This window comes from Caloenas nicobarica, chromosome 2, assembly GCF_036013445.1.
Source record: "Caloenas nicobarica isolate bCalNic1 chromosome 2, bCalNic1.hap1, whole genome shotgun sequence".
Classification (NCBI taxonomy): domain Eukaryota; kingdom Metazoa; phylum Chordata; class Aves; order Columbiformes; family Columbidae; genus Caloenas; species Caloenas nicobarica.
Window position 1 is genome coordinate 1,093,514 of NC_088246.1, and position 18,023 is coordinate 1,111,536.

General features: G+C 45.9%; 1 protein-coding gene across 1 annotated transcript in view; it reads left to right on the plus strand.

Annotated features, from left to right (window-relative positions):
• The first annotated feature begins 1,172 nt into the window (after positions 1–1,172).
• SMARCC1 (SWI/SNF related, matrix associated, actin dependent regulator of chromatin subfamily c member 1) overlaps positions 1,173–18,023 on the plus strand; it is an 81,709-nt gene continuing 64,858 nt past the window's right edge. Inside the window, exons 1-5 of the mRNA XM_065628147.1 lie at positions 1,173–1,424; positions 8,430–8,549; positions 13,605–13,690; positions 17,093–17,174; positions 17,697–17,789. Of these exons, the coding sequence (XP_065484219.1) occupies positions 1,173–1,424; positions 8,430–8,549; positions 13,605–13,690; positions 17,093–17,174; positions 17,697–17,789 (633 nt within the window). The remainder of the gene's footprint in view (positions 1,425–8,429; positions 8,550–13,604; positions 13,691–17,092; positions 17,175–17,696; positions 17,790–18,023) is intronic.

Consider the following 18,023-nt stretch of genomic DNA (forward strand, 5'->3'; position numbering starts at 1 on the left):
TCCAGCACCTGGATGAAGATCCCTACGGCCAGGCCGACTTCAGCCCTGGGTCTCCAGCACTAAGCGGGGCCTCAGGCCCAGCCCTGTAGACACCATCACACCCGGCTGTGCCAGGACACAATTTTCACACCCTCAAGCAGACGGCAATGAAAGCACAGAGGAGTTCATGCTCCAGCACTGCAAGCCAGGAGAGCTTGTCAAGAGAGATCACAGAATGTCAGAGATTGGAAGGGACCTCAAAAGCTCATCCAGTCCAATCCCCCCGCCGGAGCAGGAACACCCAGATGAGGTTACACAGAAGGTGTCCAGGCGGGTTGGAATGTCTGCAGAGAAGGAGACTCCGCAACCTCCCTGGGCAGCCTGGGCCAGGCTCTGGCACCCTCACCGGGAACAAGTTTCTTCTCATATTTAAGCGGAACCTCCTGTGTTCCAGTTTGTCCCCATTGCCCCTTGTCCTATCACTGGCTGTCACCCAGAAGAGCCTGGCTCCATCCTCCTGACACTGCCCCTTTCCACACTGATCCCCATGAATGAGTCACCCCTCAGTCTCCTCTTCTCCAGCTCCAGAGCCCCAGCTCCTCAGCCTTTCCTCACACGGGAGATGCTCCACTCCCTGCAGCATCTTCGTGGCTGCGCTGGACTCTCTCCAGCAGTTCCCTGTCCTGCTGGAACTGAGGGGCCCAGCACTGGACACAATATTCCAGATGAGGTCTCCCCAGGGCAGAGCAGAGGGGCAGGAGAACCTCTCTGACCTACTGACCACCCCCTTCTAATCCCCCCAGGTCCCATTGCCCTTCCTGGCCACAAGGGCCCAGTGCTGTCTCATGGTCACCCTGCTGTCCCCAGGACCCCCAGGTCCCTTTCCCCTACACTGCTCTCCAACAGGTCCTTCCCCAACCTATACTGGAACCTGGGGTCGTCCCTGTCTCCCCTCAGCTCCTGTTCTCCAGGTCCCTCACCACGCTTGTGCTCCAGCCCCTTCCCCAGTTTCTCCCGAGCCCCCCCAGCCCTCCCCACCACCGCTCCCCACGGCTACCAGACGCTGCCTCGGCCGCCGAGGCAGCGGGAGCGCGGAGGGGGGGCCCCCCGCGCATGCGCAGAAGGCGTACAGCCAGGCGGGCAGCGCGTCCCCGAGCGACGCCCGCGGGGGCGGAGCCTCCGGCGCTCGACGCATGCGCGGCGTGAGGCGGGTGGGAGGCGCAGGGCCGCGGCGGCGGCGCTCGGCTCGGGTAACAATGGCAGCGGCGCTGGCCGGCGGGACGGGGCCTGCGGCCGCCGTGGCGGTGAGCGGCGGGCCCGGCTTGGCGGCTCTCTCCGTGGCGCGGCGGAAAGACGGCGGCCCCAGCGGGAAGTTCTGGGAGAGCCCGGACACCGTGTCCCAGCTCGACTCGGTCCGCGTCTGGCTGGGGAAGCACTACAAGAAGGTGCGGCCCGACGGGGCGGGCGGGCAGGCCGCGGGGGGCGGGCGGGGGTTTAACGGTCGTTTTGTCAGCAGAGGCTCCCCCCGGGGCCCTGCGGGGGTTCCCCCGGGGCCCAGCAGCGGCGGGAGCCGCTGCTGGGCCCCGGGGGAACCCCCGCAGGGCCCCGGGGGGAGCCGCTGCTGGGCCCTGCCGTACCCCGGTTCCCACCGGGGCGGGCCGCAAGTTTCTTGTGTGGGCAAGTCCCGGCTTAACTTGCCAGGACTTTATAAGGATTTAGCTCAAACCGCGCCCCCTGGGGTGTCGGTGTGTTTTTAAAAAGGGGAGAAAAATATTTAAAAAAAAAAAAAAAAAAAGTTTAGTGCTGTTAAAAGGCGCGTTTCGCCGAAGCTGGCGCGGGTTGGGAGATCCGTGTGTGGTGTTTGTACCTGAGGGAAGTTCTCAGGTATTGCCCTTGTTGCCCGGTTCCTCTCCCCTATAGCCGCTCGTGTTCTCAGTTTCTTTTCTCCCAGTCTTTTCTCTCTTTGATGGTTTTATAACTTTCTTTCAATGTCTGTTAGGAGGAAAGGCTGAGGGAGCTGGAGCTCTTGAGCTTGGAGAAGAGGAGGCTGAGGGGTGACCTCATTAATGTTTATAAATATATAAAGGGTGGGTGTCATGACGATGGAGCCAGGCTCTTCTGGGTGACAACCAGTGACAGGACAAGGGGCAGTGGGTACAAACTGGAACACAGGAGGTTCCACTTGAATATGAGAAGAAACTTCTTCCCAGTGAGGGTGCCAGAGCCTGGCCCAGGCTGCCCAGGGAGGTTGTGGAGTCTCCTTCTCTGCAGACATTCCAACCCGCCTGGACACCTTCTGTGTAACCTCAGCTGGGTGTTCCTGCTCCGGCGGGGGATTGGGCTGGATGAGCGTCCGAGGTGCCTTCCAGCCCCTGACATTCTGGGATTCTGTGAATATCTAAGCCTTGAAAAATTACTTGCCGTGAGCTTTCCAGAAGACAAATCTATTTGTCTAGGCAGTTTGTAGCATTAGCTGGGGCAGAGCCGTCTCACGGGGAGATGCTGGACGACCTCAAGGTGCCTTAGGCTCGGTATTTACCGGGGATTGACCGTCCACCCCCGCTGTTCTTCGCCACGTTTGGTGTCAGTAACCCACGCACAGGCTTTCCCGTCACTCCACGGGTGCTGCAATGGGATTATTTGTGTGATATTGCCCCGAAATGGTTTGTGATGTGATCTACACCTGTTCCCGGTGTGTTTAACCGGTCTTTCCACATCGCTCCTTCCAGCACCACCAACCCGGGAGGCGGCAGCTTGAGCCAGCAGCTTGAGCTATTTATGTCGATAAGGAAATTCTAACCTAAAAGTATATACTTCAGTTTTTCTTTGTTTTCATCGTGCTTCTCTGGTGTTTCTCAGCTTCTGAGGAGGAGCGTTCTTTCATTTCCATACCTGAATACCCCCAAGAACACGATAAAGTTCTGTGATAACTTGGAACCTGCCATTTTGCAGAAGTGCAAGTCGCCTTATTAAAAACACTAACAGTTCTTGTCCCGTGCTGATGCGAATCACGACCCTGCGCAAGCTGCTTCTCGCCTCTTATCTTGGTCAGGAGTGGGAGCTTTCCTTCTGTGCACCTAAGCAAAACTCGTTTATTTTAATTGGTTTACACTTATTGGTATTACTGGTTATAAAGATTAGATAGCTCTATTTATTTCTGAAACTCTGGAGGGTAATTAGCATTGGGTTAAGAAAAAATTGTGACTGGGCGAGCAAATTTCAAAATACCGCTGTGTAAAATACTTCTGGAAATTATTTCTGTTTTGGGAACTGCTACTTACTGCTCGTGTTTAAAGATGCGTCCTTAATGCTCTAAAGGGAAGCGTTAATTCCTTTCTGACATGCAGTAGATGGACTCTAGTTCATCTTGCGTTGTTTTTCTTTGCGCAGTGGATACCTCACTGTTGATTTTGTTTCCTGTAATTCAGGTGGCAGCTTTGCTGGAGGCACATGGCTTTTTTCAGAAGAATAGGTGGTGGTTACCGCTGACTTTTGCCTGGTTTGTGCTCTTAAAGGTGCCCGTAGAGACGGGACAAACGCTGGGGAGCTGTTAGTGACAACAGATATCACGACAGAAAACAAAATAACTTATCCCAAACTTCCTCCTGCTGCCTGTTTTTATGTAACCAGTAACATCAAGGTGTCCGCTGTCAGTAAAAATCTATAGCTCAAAAGTAAACTGGGCAATTCACTTTTTACTATATTAATGCTCAGCAATGTCTAATATTGTGCAGTTCAGGTAGTTCCTTTGGCATTAAGCAACAAATTACTCATGTTATAATGGCTTGGCATAAAGCAGAGTTATTTATTGTATTTAAAATACCTTCCTAAGCTAGTTTGGGGGTTTGTTTTGCACGTGTATTATGAAGGATGCACAAGCTGCCCTCGAGGCCCTAAGGACTCCTCCAGTGTGCTCATCATGTCCAGTTCAATATATTGGTGTGTGGGAGCTCGAGTTGCTCGGTGGCTCCGAAAGCTTTGCCCCGTCCCTCTGAGACAGGATGCTGGAAAACTGATTTTTTGGGGGGCAGAGAAGAGCCTGTTTTGTTTTTTAAAGAACAAATGGAGTGTTTGCTTAAAGGGTGAGTTAGAGGAGAAGACGTGGGCTGTTTGTGTGGAGGCTGAACTGCAGAGTTTTGGGAGGTATCATCCCTTGGAAGTCTGGGTGGGTTTTTTGAGTGTCTGGGACCCACTTCCACCGCTATCAAGTGTAGAAAAATAAGTTTTCTTTCCTTATTAGCGGAACGCGGTGCAGTTGCTGGTGGAGCTCGTCTGTTTTCCTGCAGGAGGTGATGCCGGGCAGCAGCGCGGGATCCCTTTGTACCTTCTATTAATAAGCCCCGGCCCGACAGCGAGGAAGGACGAGTGTTTTCTTGGCAGCTGGGATGGAACGGTTGTTGTGCCCGAAAATGCCTGTTTGGAGACACCTGCTCGCTCACTGGGAGCCGAATTAGAGGCTCTGTAGTTGTCTTTCAGCTGGCGCTGACTTCTCCTGTCTGCTAAACTATCAAGTATTTCTGCAGTGACGCTTTGATTTAAGCCAAGGGAGGATTTTCTCTGCGTTTGCAGCTCTTTTGTGTTCTTGCCTTTAAAAAAGGAACTGGGGTTTTAAACCGAAATCCGAGGATTTTAACGTTGGTTTTCCTTTCCCTGTTATTTAGTGATCTGAGCTGAAATGTTCTTTGTTTGGGGGGGAAGGAAAGAATTTTGCGCATCAGGGCTGCAACACAGAGCTGTAATGTGGTTATTTGAGGTCAGTAACCACATCAAACCGGGTGTACAAATCTGTCCCTGTGACAAAGGTTTTCCAGCGCAGCCGCAATGGCAGATCTTGCTGGTGAAGGGCAGTGATTGCTCCTGTTAGTGGTTACCCTCTTATTCTTGATTTATTTGAGTTATTCCGAAACGCTTCTGACCGTACATGTTCTCTGCTGCAGGATACGCAGGTGGTTTTGCGTTTCTAATCGACGTGGAAACGTTAGAACAATCTTTGCTCTGTCAACGAGGCACTTGAACAAAAACTCTCTTATGCCCAAGCTGTGTGCCTGGAACAGGGCATCGCTTCTGCCTGCTGGAATTTGCTCTTTAAAAACCTTTATTTGCTGCAGAATCGTTTTCTCGCAGGTATGTTGTGCCTTTGTGGTCCCCGCAAACCCACCGCGGATCCAGCAGGAAATCATCGCGCTGATTGTGCTGCTTTAAAGATCTGTTTATATTGCTGGGTAGTGTCTATAAACGTATGAGAGGAGCCTTTTGTGTTTCCTTTTGAAGGGATTTTTTTTCCCATCACTGTTTAGGGGGAACCTCAGGCAAAGTAGTGAGTTTCCTGTATTAAAAATTACAAGGTAATGGAAGAGCTAAATAGAATCAAGGGTTCCTGGTGTTGTCTTCATTTCCAATAGCTTCTAGCAGTCCGTGCCTCTGGCAAGAGCTAAAAATGGGATCTGCAAGTAAAGGAATAAGCGCCTGAAAAATTCTGTATGTCTAAGAATACACTTTGCAAGGTATATTCTCATGTTTTGGGTTTTTTTTCTGAAGGAAAACGTTTGAAAAAAATACTGCAAGTCACTAGAAGGATACGATCTCCTCTGGTTTGAGTTTTTGGCCAAGGTTGCGATGGTGGCTGCTCCAAGTCTTGGTGACTCTCGCTTACGAGTGGCAAAGAAACCCTATCAGAAACCCCTCAACTTTGACTCTTTCCTTATTGATTTGGATTTTCTGGTTTTGTTGGCTTAGTGTGATGAATAAGCTCCTTTTCTGGTCTCTCTTTCCTCAGTTATCTTCCTGTGGTTTATGAGATACTTCAACTAGAAGTTGCAGAACCTTTGACTATGTGGGTTGAGAGGTGGATCAGTGAGATTCCAAGTTTTGGGACTGGTGATTGTTTTGTTCTTTTGTTTTAAATGATGATGATAAGTACAGAATTGTTTTATTTCAGGGGTAGTAGGAGCCATCAGTGCTTGCTGTCTCGTTGCACTCGATGCATTTTTTGGTGCTTTATTCATTTTAAATATTGTGTGAAACATGGTGCAAAAAAGCTTCAAGATTTTTAACCTGTACAAAAAGTAGCAGTGCAGAGGTTTCTCTCCATTAAATGAGTTATAACGGTGTTGAGGGGTTTTCTCTTTGCGGTGTTGCTGGAACGAAGGCTCTGTAGCTTCAGACAAAAGCTATTTTTTTGCATTATTTTTTTGTCTTTGTGGAGCATGCCTCCCATGCAAAACTAGAGGTGTACTACACCAATGTGTGCCGTTCTGCCAGAAAAAATGACAATCTGTCCATCTAAATACGTATTTAGAGAAAGTGGGTAGATGGTCTTGAATAGCTGGGCTTCAGTTGCAACCAGTGGCTTCGCTTTTTAAACATATTTAACATGTAAAGCCTGTGGATGCGTGCAAGACCAAAGCTGTTTTGGTAATAGAAGCAGGATTATTTAATATGAAGTCTGGCACCTGATCTGCTCTCCTTCTGTTTTCCCCTTTGTGCAAATCCCACATCTGTAGTTTAGCAGACACCTGGTTTGCCCGCACCTTTTATCTGACAGTCGTTTGATTGCGTTAGAACTGGCTCAGCTGAACAAAAAGCTCGGTTTTACTTATTATAAGATGGTCGTGCAATGGTTGAATGTACAAGATGATGGAGCTTTAGGGTGATAAGCTGGCACGCCGCATCTGTGCACGTCCTGGGTGTGATAGCCGCTTATTTTTAAACTACACAAAAAATGATATGAGAGAAATATTTTATGAAGAGTGATAAAAATACATAGCACTGTATGTGTTTTGGTTATCATCCTTCTAGGTTTAGCGACCCTTAGGGTGCTGATAAAAAGGTTTTTGGCATATTTAGCGGTGGGGGTTTAAGTATTACCTTGCTGGGGAGTTTTCCCCACCGGCTGAGCTGATGCGCAGCCTGGGATGGGTTTTTAAGTGAAGATTCGGGATTAACGGGGCATCTGAGCGGGATGTGTGCTCTGTCCCACCTGGGAGCAGGAATTCCAATGAAATATGCCTTAAACTGCTCCAGGAGCTCAGCTGCAGCACACGGAGCTTCTGCCCCAAAAACAGACAGAAAATAGTTGCTGGTTGCAGGGAGCACAAAGGTCTAGAGGTTTTTAAAAGCCCAAGAGCCAAAAGTCTTTATCAACTGGTTTCTAACAGCAGTAAAGGCTGTTAGTGCTGCTCCGTGTCTGTGGTAGCTGATGTGGATTGGTAGGGGTTATTAATTGGGTAAAATCATCACAATCGCCTGCCTCTCATGGGGTGGTAAGGAGGGCTGAAAAAATGACAGATTTAGAAAGGTAGTCTCTTGTTCTTTATAGGCTCATATTGCTAGATGAGGCTTTACACACAGGGCAGGACACCTGGGGAGTCTCACGGGTATTTGTGTCCTTTGAGCTGCCGCAGTTGAATTTCGCAGCTCTGTCCATCTGCCTCTTTAGGAACACTGAAGGACCTGGCATCTCCAGCTCCTAAATTGTCGTGTAAAATTGGCACGGAAAAGTCCGCGTCTTTGTAGCGTCTTTTGCTGTACATTGGGCTGGTGCAAAAGGAATTGGGTTTGTGCATTGTTGAAATTTGTCGTTTCGTATCAGAATACATTCTTAAACGTGGTTATGTTGTGCATCATTTTAATGCGCTTTTCTCAATTTGACTGCTAGTTAACACCCCTGCTTTAAACTTTTGAGGGTTCTGGCTCTCAAAGGTTTTTTTAAGGGGCTTTAGAAGAATCCGAGGGAAGAGCAAAGGCCTTGTGGTTCATAGTGTTCCCCAGGTAAATGACTAATATTACTCCATATTCCACATGAACGGGTACTAGCACTGTTTGTTCTACTCTTAGAAGCCTCCTGGCACGGTGAGGAGGCTACAACCAGTGAGCGAATATCGCAATATAAGGAATAATGGAAACTTGACAGCCACGCGAGTGTTTTTATATTCCCTGCTGTGATTTCCCCTTTTACATACATGCATTTTATTAGAAGTATCACCTTGGGAAATGTGTGGGTTGTCGCAAAGGATCGTTTTTTTCTCTTTGTACGTGACATGCTGCGTAACACCAAATGGATGCTCTTAGGATTAATGTGTAGTAGTTGATTACAGAAGGAGTTTGTAACGTTGCCGTAGAAAGCTTTGGGTATGTGTGGGCTGGAATTAGTCTGCTCCTTTATTAGGAACCACAAATCAGATTGAAGTCGTTAATCCCTATCTGTAAAACACCGGTGGCCGTGCTGAACTGATGATGATTCACAGATTCATGCTGTATTTTAAGAGTAAAGCTTGAAAAATGTTTGTTCTTGGTGCTCCTCCTGTGCACGCACTCCCCCCAGCCACGCAGAGATCCTTAAATCTTAAACTGCGTTCTACAACTGATAAAGTCGTCTGGGGAATTAGTAAACCTGTCTTCATGTTTTATTCTCCCCCGTCCCAAGTAACCGCGTGTGTTTTGTCTTGCAGTACGTCCAGGCAGATGCTCCTACCAACAAAACGCTGGCTGGGCTGGTGGTGCAGCTCCTGCAGTTCCAGGAAGATGCCTTTGGGAAACATGTCACCAATCCTGCCTTCACAAAGCTGCCTGTGAGTGTTTGGGGGAACCTACTGCTATTTCGACACTGTGTTCTGTTCTTCCGCCACTATCTGTGCTGCTGACGTGCTCCCAGGTGAAGGGAGCACTGCGCTTAGTCTGAAGCTTCTGTTGCTGCATCCTCTGGACGGAATGGAATAGCATGCTCCTCCTTAAAAGCAGATTTTCCATGTGATAAATATTATTTTCTATACATTGGGAAGTGATTTCCTGAATGCCGTGGAAAGGTTTTAATTTCTGGTAAAATTCTATGTAAACTTGTAAATTTTAAGTCAAACCTGTTTGAACTGTTGCTTCCTAACCTGAATGAACAACAAGTTTCCATTGGGCATTTCTGTTGATTAAACTTCAAACTTGTCATGCGGTCAGCTCTGAGAAATGGCTTTACCATGTTCTTTAATTACCTGATTAACACAGGACAGTTTTCCAGTCACTGACAATATTGGTGTATAGAAACAATATCCACTTTTTAAGGAACTTATTTAAAGTTCAGACTTGGCCCATCGTTAGCAGTAGTATCCTAGTTGGCCAATTTAGGGTTTTTTGGGCCAAGACAACTGTTTTCAGTGCATACGTAAGCGTTGTGGACACCAGCAGGAAGGTCTTTCCGTATCTTTACCGCAGAATGTTTACTGAGAACCTGAGACCATGTAATCTTGGGTCCTATTTAAATATACATGAGAAGTTGGAAATATTTAGAACTGATTACAATGTCATAAGCTCAAGCTGTTCTGAAAACTATTGAAAGTACTCCTCACTTCTTTGGTCCACCATTTACAGAATCATATTTTTCATTATTTTACGGTGATTTCTTTTCCTATATGTTTTGCTTTTGTAACTTCCTTTGTGAGGAGTGTGAATCCATGCATGTTTTTTCCAGAAGAGGGATTTTCAAGCTTGTTGGGCGAATCTCTTGGTCCTTAGGAATGCACAAGGAAGCAGCACAAGATGCCATTAAGACGGAGCTCGTTATCTGTTCTGTTCTGATTGCCTGATATCTCAGCGGTGATGAAAAGCTTTAGGGACAGAGACGAACATTGCAGTGCTTTATTTTCATGTGGCAGTGTAAACCATAAAACCGTACTCGTATTCAACAAGCTGATAAACCCTTTGAGTGTTCTCAAGTCTTAAATCAATTTGTCTTATCTTAAAAATGGCTCATAAAGATTTGAACGCTATTGTAAATACGTCGTTCCCATGTTTAACTATTTTGCCGTTCTGAAGGTCTAATCTGATCAAATTGAGTTTACAGCAGTTGGGTCCCGTAATTACTTCTGACGGAAGAGAACTCACAGCGCATCTTCCTTCATATTGTTTTAATGACAAAATGCAACATGTGCTCTTAAGAGGAGGTCAACTTTCACTGTTTTAGACGTTAATTCAAGGTTCAGGTTGCTCAGGAGACTTCGTTATTCTACCATAACACGTTGAAGACGTGCAGAATGTTCCAGTTTTACAGGACCGTGTGTGAGGTGGGAAGAGCCATGGTGTGCAGGGATGTCTCAGGTGCCATTGCTTGTCTCCAAACGTGTTGAAAAGCTGTTGCAGGCTTCCTGAGGGAAGCTGAAAGAGGTTGAAGGTTTGTAGTTATCTTAGCGAGTGTTGAGCGTCACCATGTTCCTGGCAACGGAGGATCTGAAGCTGGAGAGGAGGTCGTGCTGGGGTGCAAAAAGAGCCCTAAATCCTCGGAGCTGGGGGTGCTGTGTAGCTCCAGATGCCTGCAGAAGTCCTTGGTTTGTGGCTGCTGCTCACAAGTACCATCACTAAAACATGCTGATGAGAACGTGTCAAACTAAGGTCGTCCTTCCAGTTCGCGTCAGAGGCTTTACATTTATTTTCTGAGGACTAGGCAGTGTACCTCACGCTCCAGAGCATCTGGAGGGGTTTAAAAGGCGTTTAGACGAGATTCTCAGGGACATGGTTTAGTGCTGGAGTGAGGTTAGGGTATGGTTGGACTCAGTGATGCTCAGGGTCTCTTCCAACTGAAATGATTCTGTGATCTGCAGCGCCGGAGCAGTCGGTGACAAAGAGAATCTCCTCTCTTCTGTCACTATTTGAGGTGAACCTCTCTGACCTGGGCAGCATCTGAATCACTACAGGCTACATCTGTTTGCGATAAAGTCCAAACATCTTACTTAGTGCGTTGGGTGGGTGAAACAGAGCTTGTGTTTGAGAGAGGGTTGTTAATTCTGTATTTAAGCTCCTGTTCTTGGCAAGGATGCCGTACAGCACAGGGTCCGTGAATAGATGTAGAGGAAATGAAGGACTTGTACAGCTTGACACTAAGTCAGAGTGCATGTCTTCTCATTATTGCGTTTAAATGCATATTGTCTAACCTTACTGATGCTCAAAAAAGAAAAAAAAGCTGATTAAGTCTCTTAAAGGCAGTTTTGCCTGCTTCAAATAAAGGCTACATGAGTTACTAGCTCTTAAGATGGCAAATTGTAAAGCCAGTTGATCTTAATTGCCTTGTCATGGTGGATTTGGGGTAAAAATGTTGAAGGGAATCTAGTTTATTGACAGCAGGATCTCTTCTGCGGAACAATTGCTTTGCCTAATTGTTAAAGCAATTTCCTTTTGTGCTGGTAGCAACAACCACAGTGTAACAAGAGAATCTTGCTAGAGTCCACTGACACTTTTAAAAAGTGACTTATGTCTGTGAAAGAGATTTGTTTTTCACGGTTAAGTATCGGCTGAGCTTCTTGTGTGTGGTAGTAAAGGCTGAGCTTGCCATTGTGGCTGCGGTTCCTGGTGCTGCCGGGGACTCCGGGTCGCTGAGTCCTTCCCAGACTGTCCCGATAATGCAGAACCATCTGGCCTTGGCTTTGCAAGACCGAAGGTGAGGTGCCGATGGGATGAGGGCGAAACCGCAGCAGCAGCCGCTGACCTTGGGAAGGGGATGTTGGATACAACAGCGGGATTCACAGTTCCCCAAAATGCAGATGAGACAGGCGTCCCTGCCGTGATTTCGTTCCACTGAGCACGTCAGCACAAAGGGAAAGGCCGATTCTGGAACACCATGCATACGTAGGACAGCTGAAGATACGGAACAGCAACTGGCATGCTGCTGCAAAAATATCCTTTACAACAGGTCTTCTGGCTTCACATTGAGATTTATTTCTATTTCGGGCAGCTAGCGTTTGCATGCGTGTTTGTAAACCAACACTTGTATTCTCAGTGCCAAGTCTTATGGCAATAAAATAATCCAGCGTGTTAAAACATTTTGGTTTAGTTCAAACTTCTGCTCAGAGACTGCTCCATCCGTAGAGAACGTTAATTTGCTAAGAATAGCGCTGAAATTCATGCAGCTCGTAAAGCGGCAAGTACCGCATGGCAGCTCTGGGCTCTTTGTTTTCTGTGCACAGTGGGGCTGGGAGCAGATGGTGAACCAGAGCGGTTCTGTTCTTGTGGAATGCTGCTGAAGGACCTTTTTGATGTTGTTCTTGGACACTGGTGTGTTTGGTATCTCGCAGAACTGCTTTGCTTTCCACCAGCAGCTCTAGAGCCAGGGGAGGCGCAAGGCTGGAACAGGCTGAAGAGTTGGGGTGTTCAGCTGGAGGAGAGAAGCTCCAGGGAGGCCTCAGTGCGGCCTTTCTGGATTTAAAAGGGGCCAAGAAGAAAGATGGGGACGGACTTTTGAGTGGGGCCTGTTGTGATAGGACAAGGGGTGATGGTTTAAACTAAAAGAGGGAGATTCAGGCCGGACATGAGGAAGGAATTGTTGGCCCTGAGGGTGGTGAGAGCCTGGCCCAGGTTGGCCAGAGAGGTGGTGGCTGAACCATCCCTGGAGACATCCCAGGCCAGGCTGGACGGGGCTCTGAGCAACCTGAGCTGGTGCAGATGTCCCTGCTCATGGCAGGGGGCACTGGGGAAGCTGGGAAGGTCCCTCCAACCCAAACTATCCTGTGATTCTATGAAGCCAATGGCTCCTTTAGATCCAGTGCTACCGTTTTAGCTGCCTGGCTGCAGAATGAATGAAAAATGCTTGTCAGCGATGTTAAGATTATCTGTAATTCGGTGTTCATTCTGTGTTAGCAAATACTCCTGAGGTGTAATGTAATTAGCTTTAGAGAGAATGGCCTGTTCTGATCTAGAAGTAAGCTAGAAGCTAGACCAGAAGTATTCCCAATGTAGAAGAACTGCCAGGAAGGTGGTTGTGTCTGTGCGGTGTCTCCAGCTTTGTGCTTTTCCAGCAGAGCCACAGAATGCCAGGTTTAAGGGACCTCAAGGACCACCTGGTCCAGCCTTTCCTGGCACAAGCCCGGCCTCGACAAGCTGACCCAGTCCTGTCCAGCTGAATCTTAAAGCGGCCAAGAAAGCTGCTGCTGGCCGGAGTCCAGCCTGGGTTTGTAGGAACCTTTTAGAGAAGGGACTTGTGGGACCTGGTGGAGCTTTTGAGTCTTCCTGGCGTTCTGAATTTCAGTTCTTGAAGTAGGAGACCCTGGTTACGAATATGTGACTGAGCTGCACTCTGCTAAAAGTGAGAGTGAAGAAGTGAGCTGGATTTAGTATTTTAGGGCAGATCTGCATGGCGACCTTTGCAGATCTTGACCAAAACTTCTTGTGGTGGTGGAGGAGGGACGTGAATGGAGCTTTAGGAGCCACAGTGAATATGGAACTCGGGTTTTAGATGTTCGGTTCTGATTCTTTTAGTCCGCTTAATACAGATGAAGAGCTTCTTAACTGACAGCTGCGATTTTTTTGGTTTAATTTACTGTGAAATGGATGTTGGAAGAGTAGTTTGTATTTCTGTTTTACAGCTATGCAAGGGATTTTTTGCAAGCTGCTCCTCTAAGGAAGGACCAGGAGCTTTCAGAGGTGTCGGGTTCTGCTTGCAAACATGACAAATTTTACTTAAACCAAAGGAACTTTATCTTCTCGAAACATTCTTAAAGGAGAACGTGAAACTCCAAAAGTGATTAATCTGAAAATTAAACTATGCATTTGATCAGTTAGGTGTCTAAAACTCAGCTAACAAGTATATATTGGTTGAAATAATTGCATAGAAGTCAATGTCGCTGTGTTTTCACTTTTCTTTTGGCTTCTAGGCAAAGTGCTTCATGGATTTCAAAGCTGGAGGTACATTATGTCACATTCTTGGTGCTGCTTACAAATATAAGAATGAACAGGGCTGGTAAGTTTTTATTTTTGATTTATACACCTTTTGCATGAATTCGAGCACATGAAATGCCTATGCAGACTACTTGAAGTTTAATACTTTCTGGAGAATCGGGTAGGCAAGGGAGTTGGAGATGGGAAGAGGACATTTTTTTCCTGTTTTGCTGATGGTGGCTTTTTTAAGATACACCCCCACACTTCTAAATTTAAAATTGTCCAAGTTTAAGGTCTTGAGCCTAAAGTAAAGGTGGTGAGTTAATTACAAGCTTGAGGCTTTTTTGCCATTTATTTGCTGTATGACTGAGCAAATTACCCAGCAGAATTGCCGTTTCCCATCTGTAGGATGTAAATCTTTGTTATTGTATAGGGTTATAATTGGGAAAACATGGAGGTATTTCATAGATACAGATAAATGCTCAGTTTTCCATCACTGATCAACCTCCATAAATGGGGAGTGTAAGTCATTCGAAACATGAACCACGTAGCTATTGACATTAGTATTAAAACTTTGTGGTGCATCCCAGCAGCGTTTTAACCTGCGCTTTTCTAAGTTATCATCGTCTTTCCAAGACAGCAGTAGCGTGAATATTTGAGAACATTGGAGAAAATCTGAGAATGAAAAGTTGATAGATAGAAGCAAGCAGAGATTGTTCTCGTATATGAATTGAAATAATTTCTGATCTGATGTTGTACAGACCCTGTGACAGCATTCCTGGAATTGCCTGTGTTTGTGACCCTCAAAAGCAAATTAAAAGGCAAAAATGAAATGGTTTTAGTCCGGTTGGTTGTAGGAATAAGCTGCTATCGGGATTTTTCCTACTCCAATATTGCCAACACCTCAGACATGATACACGTTCCGTATCTTTCAGGGGTGTCTTGCCACCTCTTTGCCTTGAGATAAAGGAATTAAGTGGCCCCTGCTTCATGAATATTTAAACATTCTGATTTTTTTTTCCAAACAAATCTGGTTTTCAGTCTTTGAAATATTCCAGCAAAGCTCAGGTACGTGCTCGCCTCCTCTCCTCTCAGCCTCTTGCCGATTCCTCAGAACTAGCGGGTAGTGCCTCGTGCTTGTGCATGTGGGACGTAGAGGGACGTAATCCTTGAATTTAACTCTGAGGATCAGACGTAGAGCTTGGAATGTGTCCTTCACTGACTCAACCAAATAATATGTGGTGTTTTGCCTGAAATGTGATTGATTTTTAAATTTTTTTTTAATGGTATGCATTGTCGCTCTTGCTTAACCTGTTTGTGAATGATCTGTCTTATAGGAGAAGTACCTTTCCTCGTCATAATAGGTATGTCTGAAAAAGGCACTTACCCAGTGCAGCTGGACATACCTTGTCTGTCTCTGCAGTTCCAGTAGCTGTTGGCTAAAACCTGGCAGAGGGGTCATTAAACCAGGGGCAGGGAGAATTAGCGCTCCTGTTGTATCTAAATGGGCAACTAAAAAAAAAAAAGTGCTATTTCTTAATATATTGACGTGCTTCTCTTAAAGTATGGGTTTCAACAGGAGGCAAAAATTGAGGGGGGGAAGCATTAAATAACTGTGTAATGCAGATTTTAGGCAAGCAAATGTAAAAATTGTGGTCAAACTTGAATAAGTGTCTTTGTTCCATGGGTGCTGAAGACTTCATGAGGTGTCCAGGAAAATGGGTTTGTTTGTGGTTTTTGGGCATTTGGCTTCGCTTCCTTGAAATTGTTACACTTGAGAAGCATATGGTTTGTATACCAACTCCGAAGCTGTCAGCGGGTGAATACTGGAAAAGTGGATTGATCTTGGCTCTAAAAATCCTATTACAGGCGTAAAATACTTTATTAAGTGAACTGACAGACTTCTCCATGACTGGCCCTGCTTCTACAAGTCCGTGTAAACTTTTCAACATGCGCAACGCTGTTTAAAAAGGTCATAAATTTATTTTAAAAAGGAAATTCTAATAAATATTCCAGGATGTTATCTTTAACTCATTTGCCAGGTCCTTAGTGTAAAGGGAAGAGTCTATAATGCTGCTTCGGGATAGACACCGTCATTCACTGATAGGGAATATTTCTGCTGCCCAACACCAACCGCATATTCACACCTGCGTGGGCAACTTTTTTCTGAAAATGCTTCAAGTGAAGAAAAATGTGTTGGTCTCAGCTAAAGGGTCTTTGCTTAATTGAGTGGTGTAATATCGATGTGATGCCATCCTTGGGTTGTGGTGGGTTTTGTGCCTCAAAATCAGTCTTGCTTTGGTTTATACCCTCATTGTATATTTATGAACTTTAAAAATTGATGCGTTACTGGAAACAAGCACCTGTTTAAAACAAAGCATCATTAGATGGGAGCACAGGAATAAATTAGTGTGTTTTAAGTTGGGGTGTTAAGTGTCTCAGTCACTGCATGGCAATGATGTGTGTGGCTTTTCCACCGCATTGCGTGCCCAGAGTGCTGCTTATTTTACCCCAGTTAAGAGCATTTTCAGACTCGAGCAACAGCCTGTTCCAAACCTTGGGAGATACAGAAGCGTACCAGGTAGTCTTTTACACCTGAGAGCCGGCAACCTGATTATCTAAACATTTTCTTGTGCTCTGGAAAAGGCCGGATTGTTCCAGGCCAGGCCCAGAGCTGTTTTGGAGGCTCCCCCAGCACTGCATCAGTGCTGCTCTTGTCCCCCGGCTCGGGTTCCTGGGGGTCACCGTTCAAATCCTGCACTTGATCCAATTCATCCAAGACTTGTAAATACGGGTACGGTTCAGGGGGATACAGCAAGATGCCTTTGTGGCTCTTCCCTGGAGAAAGTCCCAAATTTTGCATTAGCCCCGCCCTGTTTCTGATAGACACTTAAATCTGCATCGGTATTTCAAGAATTTTGATTACCTGGTCAATGAAGCAGCGAACTTTAAAGTACCAGAGTCCAATAAGACTAACAAAATGCTTACTCGGATGATGAGCTGCGTATGTGCTGGGTGGGGGGTGGTAAGTAGTTTGAAAACTCTCAGGCAAACGAATCGCTGTGTTTTTCCTGGATTAGAATCCGGGACTGGTGGATGGTGCAACTAGAAGTAAGAGAAACGTGAGAGCTTGTTCGTTAATTTTCTCATCTAGTTGTTGAAATCCATTGTGAGCGTTTGATCGTGTCTCTGTTCAATTGACCGCAGTGGAGTGCACAGCCCTGCTCCGGGGTTTTGGTGGACAATGTCAAGCTCCATTTTTCTGAAACATTTCACAAATCAGTTGCATTTTGCTGGTGTGGTTCACTGTGATTTTTCTTGCTTGTGAGGGCTGACAAGTGAGGCAAAAATATTTGTGATTGTGCTTTAAGTGTTCTTACATAGCTGCCATGCCATGCAGTTTTTGATGTGGAACGTGAAAGATTCTTGACTACTGAACAGGAGAGAGTTGAATTTAATATTTTTGAATCATTTTCCTTAACAGGCGGAGGTTTGACCTGCAGAATCCATCCCGAATGGATCGAAATGTGGAGATGTTCATGAACATCGAGAAGACACTAGTGCAGGCAAGAAACCTGTATACAAACAATTGTGTAACTTTATATGTACCTCAGCTGTACATTTTAGGGTCCACTTTAGACTCTCTCATAGGGTTTATCAAACAAGTTATTACCAGAAGAGAGTAGATAACAGCTCTATGGTATCTAATTTGAAGTTGCTTGGTGTTTTTTTTAACTGCCATGTGTGAATAACAGAACATTTTTTTCAAACTCTAAAACCAAGCTCGGTGTGTAATATAGTCAAGATGTAACTTTCAGGTGCTTGTGAAAAATGGAAATAGGAGGGATGGCAAAAATAAACGATACTCTTACAAAAAACTATTGCCGTTGAATGGTGGTTTCGGTGCCTAATAGAGTACGTGTTAAAATACGGAATAAAATGGATGTGGCGCTAGTTACTGCACCCTATCACAGGCTGACACATGTTCCTTTGGGGCTTTTTCAAGCATTGGTGATCTTAATAGGAATTTTCTGATTTATGTCATAGGTGGCTTTCTAATTTCTTATTTAACTTGTTCTCTCCACCAGAACAACTGTCTGAGCAGACCAACCATCTACCTCATTCCAGATATAGAGCTGAAGTTGGCTAATAAATTGAAGGATATCGTCAAACGTCACCAGGTAACTCTTAAATAGCACATCTTAAACGAAATGTGTTGTCAGCTGTAAGATGGCATTGCCCGACTTCAGAATATCGGTTTCATCTGGATTGTGTTTGACAAGGCAGCAGCAACAAGTTGCTGAAGTGCAGAAGTTTGTGAAATGCTGTTAGCAGTTGTCCTCCCGTGAAGGCTGAGTCATAAATGTTCTAAAATTAAATCTGAAATGGCCATAAAGTGGAAGCAGTTACGGTGT